At 34.7% G+C, this 11987-nt stretch overlaps 1 protein-coding gene across 1 annotated transcript; it reads left to right on the top strand.

Annotated features, from left to right (window-relative positions):
• The first annotated feature begins 5962 nt into the window (after positions 1-5962).
• On the top strand, positions 5963-10899 carry LOC112514543 (probable pectate lyase 8). Its single transcript, XM_025121075.1, has 7 exons — positions 5963-6169; positions 6417-6470; positions 7357-7428; positions 8760-9402; positions 9671-9774; positions 9958-10096; positions 10194-10899. Exons 1-7 carry the CDS (start codon positions 6051-6053, stop codon positions 10413-10415), a joined length of 1353 nt encoding a protein of 450 aa, XP_024976843.1. The 5' UTR covers positions 5963-6050; the 3' UTR covers positions 10416-10899.
• The last annotated feature ends 1088 nt before the right edge of the window (positions 10900-11987 follow it).

Raw genomic sequence — 11987 nt, 5'->3', positions numbered from 1 at the left:
AAAGAACTCATAAAAAGAACAAAGTTAAAGAGTAAAATGGCAATTTTCTTTACACATAATAATTTGGAGTAATGATTCCATTTCATATTGACTTTTGACGACATGTATGAGAGCAATCAATTAAGTCAGGTAAAATTTGTTATGTTGGGAGTTTTACTACCATCCCAATTTTTTTTTGATTAACATGAATATCCAACCCGTTATGCGAGCCGACTAATCTCAGGACGACCACCTACTTTGCAGATAGCCCGGAGTCACCGTATTTGAACCTCCTTGGCCACAAGGGGATTTTTATTTCTTATTGGATTTGAACCTGTGACCTCTTGGTATTTTTGACCTTTGGAGTCAAACTCAAACCAATCAGGCACCACCCTTGTGGTTACCATCCCAAAATTTAGATCAAAGTGGAATGAAAAGTCAAGCTGAAAGCGTAATTCCTCAAAACTTGAAGTTAGGGGATGACCTCCCATTAGAGAAAAGTCATGAACTTATTTGCAAGTAGTTAAAACATGTTTGAAATCAAACATGGGTCGATAAACATTTGAAAGAAATGTGAATGGTTTGGGGATACAGATACATTCTGCAAGCATAATGGAGGAAACCACTCGCTATTTGATTCTCCTTTCATAGTTGAGCGAAACCCATAAATAAACAGACAAATAAATGGATAGACACGAGAGAAAGAAGGCAAATAACTTCATAGAAGTTGCAAGTGTTCGTATGAGATTTTAAAGCAAGAATTGCAAGTCAAACTCATGTTTATTTGCATGATCAATGGTAATGCATTCCATAGACATGTTTATCATGGTTTTAAGTTGAGAATGAGGTCTTAAGATCATTGATTTGAGTATAGAATGTCATTTACGTCATTATGCAAGAACAAAGAAGAGAAATCTTGGATCAAAACATATTATTACAGTTTATGTATGGTAAATGATAATTATAATTATAAGTCTCTTGCATTAATGTTGCTTAGACTAATCTGAGTGCGACGGTAAGTTGTTTCATATAAGATTACGAAGTTAGGTTAATGTTACTGTTTACTGTTTAGTAGTCCTTAAAAGTACCCTCCATCATGTTAAGGCTTGTGTTCGCAGTTTTGCAAGCTGACTATATAAGCCTACGGTGCATTTGTTTATTATTGTTTATATTATTTTATGTGTTGTAGATGCATGTTCTGTGAGGATAGTTTTCAAAAGCTTTTATGCATGTCACGCATGTTACATTACCTTGTAAAGATGTTAAATATTGAAATACTTTATGAATACATGGGATCACGTATCAGAAACACCGTAGTTATAGACACCGCATCCCAAAGATGCAATACTTTTGCAAATGCACCGAGACACCTCTATGCTATGTTGCAAAGATATGCAGCAATACATGTGGAATAATGCCTCTATATTTTGTAGGAACAAATTTTAGCGAGGTGGTTTTTGCGAATCATAGATGAGAGATAACTCATAAAAGTTACGTAATTTGGTTAGAACTTTGTCTAAGATAAATCGTAAGTTTTAAGACTTTCGCTAATAAGCTCGATTATGATATCATTTACTATTATTTAAGATGTATGTTAGTCTTCACAACCTTAGGAACGTAGGGTGTGAAGCTATTCGAGTAAAATATATATGAATATATAGCCTTTTTAAATTACTAATATCTGAATATAACCGAGAGAAAAGATAAAGAAATATTCAGTAAAAAATTCATCTGGTTGAAAACATACAACAACTATATACGTTGAAGACGCATGATGAGATGTTATTTTGGTCCCGTGTGATGAACGGAAAAACTTGTATAAATAGACTATTATGTTTGAAAAAAGTAAAATAATAAATAATTTAATAAATGGTATTATTAGATAGTTATTTAAATAAAAGTAATGGTAAATAAATAAAAATGGGGAATTGAAAGGTGAGCGTGAAATGTTTTCCAATGATGGAAGTCACTTGAGTTGTATTCATGACTACTAATGTTGCTCTATAATCCAAGTTTTTTTTTTAATAATTATATTCAATTTAAATATCTTTTAACAAAACTTCTTTTATAAATAAATAAATTATCCAACTTTCTAAATTTTTTTTAATAAATAAACCATCGAACTTTCCGATTCTCAATGATTAAGAGGTCGTTTACCAAATGTTTACTGATAAGAATCACTACTTTCATTTACTTTATGAGATAACATTTCAATCACCACTCTCACTTACCTTATGGGGTAACATTTTAGTCACCACTCTCACTTACCTTATGGGATAACAATCTTGGCCATCAAATGGATTAATGGTAAGCGTATATAACGTGGTAAATGTTTATCGAGTAAGATTATTGATCCTTACATTCCCTTTTATTGGGTAATATTCTCGGTTTTCGTTATGTTCACATGGTTAGATAATTGAATCAATAAGCGCTTACCAAGGTAACTGTTTAGTAAATGGCCTCTAAGTTTCTAAACATTTTTTTTACTAAATAAACCATCGAATTTCTAAGAATTGATTACCTGCATTCTTTTAACCCAAATAATCTATCTTTAACCGACTAGAAATGTTTAAACATGTTCCAAAACTCTACGCCATTAAAATCGTTCACATCGAACACCATCGCTCCCTCACCACCCATCATCGCCCGCTCTCCATCACTGCTCATCGCTTTCTTTAGCCCTTGCCATCGATCTCCCTCTTATATATATATATATATATATATATATATATGTATATAGGGTTGGGTGAACGTTAGACCAAGGGTTTTTCCTGAGACCCGTAAGACCAATTTATGTTCATTGATCAACTTTATAACCTATGATATAATGGTCTAAAGTTGCACGGTGACAATTTTGTGATTATTGAGAAGTCTCGTGACAATTTTGTGATTATGAATGTTCAGATTGTAGATCTAATCGAATGGTTGAAAATTGGTTTTACGGGTCTCACAAAAAGCCCTTGGTCTCACATGATCCCAAGTCTATGTATATATATATGTGTATATATATGTGTATATATATGGTTGGTTCCCAGTGAGGAGGGAAGTTATGGTGAAAAGTGTAAGAAGAGATTTATACCTTGGATCAATCCTAATTAAATGTCAACATTAATGAGGTGCACCAAGATGTATTGGATCAATTCCCTTCTAAAGCGTAATTCATGAGTGGGCATGAGATTTAAAGTAATCAAAGATTCAGATCTATTCTTATGTTTCTCACCATAACTTTTCTTCTTACACGATTTTTTTGCCTATATATACATGAGTTGGGTTCCGATGAGAATGAAAGTTAAGATGAGAAACATAAGAATGAATTTCCATCTTTAGATACACATTAGGATGAGATGTCCCGTATCAAGTGCGATTCTTGGGTGGGTTTGAGAGCAAAAGTGATTATGGGTCTAGATCCCTTCTTACACTTCTCACCTTAACTCATCATTCTCACACGATCCTTTGCATATATATATATATATATATATATATATATATTGTCCCTCTATTTGACCCCGTCTAAAGATACTTCATTAGTTTACGTTCTAGAAGAGAATTGATCTATTCATCCATTGCCTTTTTAAAAATATATTTAAAGAAGCATTTAACTGTCAATAGTTTAAAGAATATCTATTTAAAAGTTAAATTCCAAAAAAGTCTATATTTTAATATATTTAAAAAAAATAAACATATTAATTTTAGTAAATTTTGAATATTTAAAATTAGAAATCAATAAAAATACACGTATGTTAAACACAATTTAAACTAGTATAGAATTCAATTCATATTTAGGATGTGTTTGGTACGCTGGACAGGGTGAGACAGGACAGAACAGAACAGATTTGTCCTATGTTTGATATGGCTTAATGTGGAACTAAGTAGAACTAGATAGTACAAGAGTGGGACACACGTGTTCTCCTTTACCCCATGAAACTAAGTGGAACACAACTTTTTTTACCTAACTACCCTTCTCCTCCATCGCTTCCTTCAACTATTTTTACATCGCATGAAGACATGACCCCCTTCTCCTCCATCGCTTCCTTCAACTCCATCGGCGGCAACTCTTTGGCCCCTTCCCACCGCTGCTGCTTCTATCACTGGTTAGGTCTCCATTTCGGCCCAGAGTCGCTTCCATCAACGTTAGGGCAACGAATACGCAGCGACTTCCAGCTTCACTCCATCGTTCTTCGATCATCTAAACAGTAGGAGCGACTTCCAGCTTCACTCCATCGACTTCCAGCTTCACTCCGGTGAGTTTTTTTGTTTCWTCCGTTTTCTTTATTTCAACGATGTTGAAATGAGGTATTCCGAAACTGGGGAAAGATTAGGGTTTTATGCAATTTCTTAATTGGGGAAAGATTAGGGTTTTATGCAATTTCTTAATTGGGGAAAGATTAGGGTTGTGCAATTTCTGTTTACATAAACAATCTGCTTATTTGATTAGGGTTGTGCAATTTCTGTTTACATAAACAATCTGCTTATTTGATTAGGGTTGTGCAATTTCTGTTTACATAAACAATTCTAGTAAAACTCTTATCTTATGAAACTAGATAAAATAGGAATTGATGAAAAACTTAGATAAAATAGGAATTGATTAATTGAAGTACTTATTAGGGACCAGTGTTACCAGAATGCATTTCATAGTAAAAAACACTAAACAGCTCACTGGGGGGTAAATTGGTCATTTTAACCAGTTCTGTTCTATATTGTCCTGTCTTACCAAACGCTGAACAACTGTCCTGTCCTGTCCTGTCCCGTCCCGTCCTGTCCAGTCCTGTCTGCGCACCAAACGCACCTTTATGTTCCAATTTCTATATCTAGTAAATGGTGATTATTTTTAAGTAACAAAATAGACAAATTTTAACACATCAAAATGAATAGTTTTATAGTGTACTTTTAGTTATCTAATATCTATACCATATTATATAACATTTGACAAAAACTCTTAAAAACAATTTTTTAAGCATGAAATACTGTTCATTATTGCTTATTACTTAAAGTTCAAAATTACAAGTAAATTTTACGTAAATACAACTTATTAAAGCTTTATTTTTGAATTCGTATAACTAACTGCAGATAAACAAAATCAAATACATGATAAAAATCTCATTTTAAATATAAAAATTTAAAATATAATTAGGATAATCATTGAGTTTTAACATAATACTTAATTATTATCCTTATAAAAATTAAATTATTAAACAAAAATAAATTACTTTATTATCAAATCTAAATTAAATTATAATAAAAATAACGATATATTTGTTTCAAATTTTTATTTTGTTCAAAAATAAAAATATTACTGTTTTCAAAAACTACGTAAAATCATATTATATCGTCAGAAAAAAATAAATAAAATAAAACATTAAAATCAAAATATATTTCATTGCATTGTACAATTATCCTTATAGTGTAAATAATTCATGTATAAAAGATGATTTAAAATAATAATTATTCTTTGAACCAAATTAAAAATAACTATTAATAAAAAATAAACTATAAATCGATTGAATCAAACAGACTGTAAGCGACCTCCCGCCGAGAATTTCGGTCCAACAATACAAATTTAATTTATACGCAAAAAAAAAAAAGAGACTTATCCAGATATTATTCGACAATTAAAAAAAACAGAAAAGAAACGAAAATATGATTCCATTGGAATGTTGGTACGGATTTAACCCGACCCGGCCCCGGAATTATCTGTAGCAGATAATGCTGACATGGCGCATTAACTGAACCGTTAGCTTCGGTTAATTGGCGTTAAGGTTCGTTAATCTGGATCTAACTAATTAGGCGAGCGTCGGTGATTTAATTAACCTAACTATGGTTAAATTCCCTTTTTTAACCTGTCGTAATCAAACGGCCGTTAAGTTTTTAACATTCTTCTGTTCTTCTCTATAAATGAGGCCGTTACAATGGGGCTGCTGATTTGACTCCTCACTTCGTCTCTTTCCTTCTCTCTGTACACATATATATCGTTGCTCACCTTGCTCTGAATTCAGATCCAATCGCTCACACATACACAAAGGTGTCGTGTGAAACGGGATTGGAGGTGAGGAAGGAGGAAGAGAGTCTTTGTAATGGCAATGGTGGTGGTTAAAAAATCGGTGATTGGATGTTCGTTTCTGTTTCTGGTTTCGTTGCTTGTGTTTGTCGCCGTCGCCGGTGCAGCTCAGAACGAGGACAACTCGAATCCTAGGTGTGTTGCTCTTTATCTCATTGCAATTCTCGTTTGTTCTGTTTACTGCGAAGTTGCAGATCAATTCTGCGTGATTTAGCAATGTGTGTTTCCGTTTCTCATTATCTACATCAATCATTTCGAAAATGAGTTTATCAAGTGTTGGAAAGTAATTTTGGAGATTCATGAAACTTGAAATTCGTATGTGTTATGTGAAATTGAGGTGCTGATTAAGTTTAACAAACTAATATCTGTGTGTATGGCACAGGGATGTTGAAGAAGATCAGTTTCACGGCTTGAATATTTCATCATTTGCAGCTAGGTAAATAACAAACAACACCGACTAGGGTTATTTTTTGGACTACTATGCACTCTCGTCTTTACTTCAAAATTTTCACCTCAATCTTATCCGAGTCGTTCGCCACTCGCTGTTGGATCCATTGGTATCTTTGTTCATCGACGAAGAAAGCTAAAGTTGGAACGATATAAAATTGCAACTGTTGAAGCAATAATAGTTCTGAGATCTGAATTGTTTATCACCATTATTCATCCTTGGATCGTCTTCTTTTAACAAACCTTCGTACTTATTCCTGCTTACAGTACGCTGCCAACCAAAACTGTAAACAGCATCTTGCTGCAGACTCGCCATTTCACACAGATTGAAGGAGTTTTATCTCTCCATAGTAAAAGGCCATTTTCATTGATTTTCTTACCTTCTCTCTGGAAAACAACATTACTTTCTCTTTCACGCAGTCAAACACACAGTGTACAAGCAAATTACATTACAGTGAATGGTTGCAAAGTGTACTTTTGTGTCCGTCTACTTTTCTTCGCACCATTTCCTGCGTGCAATTATTTGGTGCATGTCGGTTCCTCACTTCTTACACCTTGTGGTTGTTTTACTGAAATGCCCTTAGCAGTTGGCTCAGATCACTTCAATTGCGGTTCATTTGGGCTTTTTATCTGTTGGTATCTGGTGTGCGTCACTTTCTGTGCTCTCCGAGTCACGTTCCCGAATTGTGTTTATGTTTTTTCATCAATGTGGAAGGTTGAATGATGTTGAAATTTCGATACATAAACCTTCTTTTTCTTTATTTAGCCTGCATTGATGGCTGACAAGTGACAACTACGTCTCTTTTATTTATTTATTTATAAATATCTTTGTTTATTGACATCCTAATTTTAGCTTGATTTTTCTGTTGCTGCAGAGCAAAGGAGTCTCAAGCTTTGAATGAAAATGCAGTTCAAGATCCTGAGGAGGTGGTCTCCATGGTTGAAATGTACGAATGAATTTTCTCTCTCTCTCTCTCTCTCATACATAGAAACCCATAATTCTGGACATAATATCAGATGCGAATAGGCCGTTCTTGGCTTTGTATATTTTGGGAATAGTTATTGGATCCTACTGGAATCTACAATTTGTAAACAAATGCATAACAATTATAAGGGTCTGATAATTAAAAAGGTGATTCCAATAGCATTAATTGAGGGTTCAAAATGGTGGTTGAGGCCTTGACCGTATTCTTGATGTGGGCATAACATAGCGGGCCTGAAACTCAAACCCACTTTTTTCACTCCTAAATTCTTCATACCCACTACCCTAATTGACATTTATTGGCCCTTGGGCATTTTCTTTTTCACATAGATGAGATAGCTAAGGAACTTCCTTTTCTTTTTGTCTAGCGAGTGATGACACACCCCTTTGTGAATGACAGAAGAATCAAACATCATGTGCACCTCCCCACATGGGTCTTTATTTTATATCATTAAACTCCTTTCAACTTTAAACGAATTTGTAGACCTACTTCTACCTTAAATAGTGCAAATTGCTTTCCCACTATATGAGATACCTGCAAAATCAGTCAATCACACACAACTCTTGATGTAGTAGGGCCAAAAAAGTTGTATGGTTTATATTTATAGAAAGGAATACCCAGCTTTCTCATCTTCAAACCTTTTCTACTATCCTCCAACTTAACCTTATTTTTGATTTTTATTGGGTTCACATTGAAGCATTATTTATCCTAGGGTCAATTCAGTACTTTTTGACCACAAAAGAATGGTCTGTCAGAATTTATTTGTATTTTTAATTCTCACCATGAGAGCTAATGTGCAAAACCAATCTTTGCCGTGTGACACCATCTATAATCTTGTTGCTGCCTCCATTTGGCACATCTACAGAAGATACACAAAAGATATGGTCTTTGAAGAATTAAGACAACTGACTTTAGCAACCATATAATACCGTTGCTGGCCATTATGTAGGTCTTTGACCAAATTACAGCCACCGACAAGCTTATGCAGTATCTGACATCCTTCCATTTTCGTAAATGCATACAACTGCTCATGCGCATGATTATTAAGAACAGTTAAAAAGACTGTTATGCTGCTAAGTTGGTCTTCTTTCATACTCAACTAGATATCAAACAAGTTTTTCATAACCTTTCTCAAAAACGTTATAAAAAAGCTTCAAACTTAGGAACTTCAAGATGTTGCAAAGAAATTCTATTATTGGATTTCATTATTAGGTAGTAAAACAAGACTAATTATCTTAATAATGAATACGGTAATATCGAAATTGTTCGTCATAGTGATTTGTGATGTTGAACAGGAGCATGAGAAACAGCACTGAAAGAAGGAAACTAGGATACTTCTCGTGTGGAACCGGTAATCCCATTGATGATTGCTGGCGGTGTGACCCAAACTGGCAGCGCAACCGMAAGCGYCTTGCYGAYTGTGGYATTGGTTTTGGYCGKAATGCCATYGGAGGCCGTGAWGGWCGKTTTTACGTKGTSACKGAYTCCRGRGAYKACGAYSCYGTKAACCCACGACCYGGCACMCTWCGKCAYGCKGTCATMCAAGATGCTCCKTTGTGGATTGTGTTCAARCGWGACATGGTGATCCARTTGAAGCAAGAACTTATCATGAACAGTTTTAAGACCATCGATGCTCGGGGAGTCAACGTCCACATTGCTAACGGAGCTTGCCTTACCATCCAGTTCATCACCAACGTCATTGTTCATGGTTTGCACATCCATGACTGTAAACCCACTGGGAATGCCTTGGTGAGAAGCTCACCTTCCCATTATGGTTGGAGGACAATGGCTGATGGTGATGCCATCTCCATCTTTGGGTCGAGCCATATATGGATCGATCACAATTCTTTGTCCAACTGTGCTGATGGACTCGTTGATGCCGTCTTGGGCTCGACCGCCATCACCATTTCCAATAATTACTTCACTCACCACAACGAGGTGTGTAAATCTTCAAACATTAATTTCCTTCTACTCCCTTCATCTCAAAATAGTATAAAAAGTTACACAATTTTAGAAATATATAATCATTAGACTTCATAATTAACTAAATGGCAATTGTATCTTTTTCCATATGTTAATTAAGGGTAGAATTGAAAAATAAATACTAAAATCGAAATGGTAGACATTAACTTTAAGATGGAGGAATAGTAATTTAGATAGGAAGACTAATAATAGGATGAACACCTTTAATGAATCGTTGAAACAGGTGATGCTGTTGGGCCATAGCGACTCGTATATGAGGGACAAGCAAATGCAAGTGACTATCGCCTACAACCATTTTGGAGAAGGTCTTATTCAAAGAATGCCAAGGTACTAATTCAAGAATTTATTGTAAGAATAGGATTTGACAAGTATCAAAAGTCTAATATCTGTTAGACTTGAACTATTTTTCATATATATATATATTAAAAAGGTAATTTAATAAGGTTTCACAAATATGGATATTATAATTATGACATGGGAAGCTGAAATTTGGTAAAAATCAATTTACAGATGTAGACATGGATATTTCCATGTGGTGAACAATGACTACACTCACTGGGAGATGTATGCCATTGGTGGAAGTGCAAGCCCCACCATCAACAGCCAAGGCAACAGATACCTTGCCCCTGTCAATCCTTTTGCCAAAGAGGTACTTGCTCTACTGTACTTTTAACTAATACCATTATATCCCTTGGGTCTAAAGTCAACCAAATATTTATGAAACTTAAATGGACATTTATTGACAGGTTACAAAGAGGGTGGATACAGCTGCAAGCCAATGGCATGGTTGGAACTGGAGATCAGAGGGTGATTTACTTCTTAATGGGGCTTATTTCACCCCATCTGGTGCTGGAGCCTCCGCAAGTTATGCCAGGGCTTCTAGTTTAGGTGCCAAGTCATCTTCCATGGTTGGCACCATCACATCCGGTGCTGGTGTCCTCGGCTGTCGTAGAGGCCGCCAGTGCTAGCAAGTCGCCCACCACCCCTCCTCCATTTCGTAAAGAGTCATATTTCTTTTTCTTTTTTTACAGTTACCGCCTGCCTATATATAAATCCTTCACATCTCCACTGCCTCTTACTCTATTCTGTGCAAGTGAACATTTTTATACACTATATCTTTCCCTACTTGAATCGTTTTCGTCATGACCAGCCAATTTGGTTATCGTTGACCCATTGTGGTCCCCACCTGTGCAACCTCGGCCAAGGTTCAATGAAAAGAAACCAAGGAGCAGTTGTTCATCCATTTATCCGTCCCCTTTTCCTGACCGTAGCTGGTTTGAATTGTGTACGTAGTATATCCGTCCCCTTACTTTAATATTTTTATTTTTATTTTTATTTTAAAATTTAAAATTTATTTATGGTTGTAATGTTAGTTTTTGTTGCGTCATAGAAAAAGGCAGAGTGTGAATGTGAAAAGCAGGAGCAATGAAAAAGGGGAAATTATTTGTTATGGAAACATTGGCGTTTTACTTTTGTGTTGATTGGAATCTAGCCTTTTTCTTTTAACTTTCTGAAAGAAAAAGATGGAGGAGTTTAGGACATGACGGGGATTGATTCTTAAAAACTTCATTTTCATACAAATATTTTATTTCAACTTTGCAAGCGAATAGAAAACAAAAAGGAAAAATCCAGAAAAAAGCAAATATTAAAATTTTTAACATAAAAATGTCAAGGAAAAGAGACTCTGTTTTGGTAGGAATCCGAATTAAGAAGAAGAGAATATGGATATGGATATGGATATGGATATTTAGATGTAATGATGTGGAAATGGAAAAAGGGAATTTAAGGTCAAATAGTCCTGCCATCCCATGCGATGCGACTGGTGAGTCTAGTGGTGGGTAGGGCATGTATATTAATATGGTAGGGGGTTTTGGCCTAACAAACATTTACAATGGAACCAACAGCATAAGGCATAAACCATTTTTATACACAATAATGGAAGTAGAAGTGGATAGATGGTAAATTATATGTTGCAACTTTTTGTATAAGAGACGAACCCACGATTTTACATAACCCAGCAGTTTAAGATGAATAATACGGTTTTATTAAAACAATTTATCTTCTTTAATTGTCTTTGACAGAGGCCTCCTGGTCCTGGTATCATTGCTGACATTACAAAGCTTCTTGATGTCTTCATAACCAAAACAAGAGAAACCCATGGTTAGAAGATTAAAATACCAGCATTGAGTTGGTTGGTCTCCATTTGCACTCAAACTTAATGTCTCTTTTTCAAAATATTTCGGATTAAAAGGACTAAGCATTTGCCAAAGCAATAGGTAGGGGGTCTCTCTCTCTCTCTATATCTATATCTATATCTATATCTATATCTATATCTATATCTATATCTATATCTATATCTATATCTATATCTAGAGAGTAGACATCTCATTGGCATCCAAAGGTTTAACTCTTGTTTATTTATATACTAAAAAACCATTTTCTCATACATCAAATACTTTAAGTTATATATATATAACTTAAAATTTAAGTTACAAGTAAATAATGTATATACTTTTTTAAAATTTCATGTTCAAATTCAT

This window comes from Cynara cardunculus, assembly GCF_001531365.2.
Source record: "Cynara cardunculus var. scolymus isolate 2C chromosome LG 1, CcrdV1, whole genome shotgun sequence".
Lineage (NCBI taxonomy): Eukaryota > Viridiplantae > Streptophyta > Magnoliopsida > Asterales > Asteraceae > Cynara > Cynara cardunculus.
Note: the sequence above shows the minus strand (reverse complement) of the source record. Positions and strands in the feature narration are given on the sequence as shown.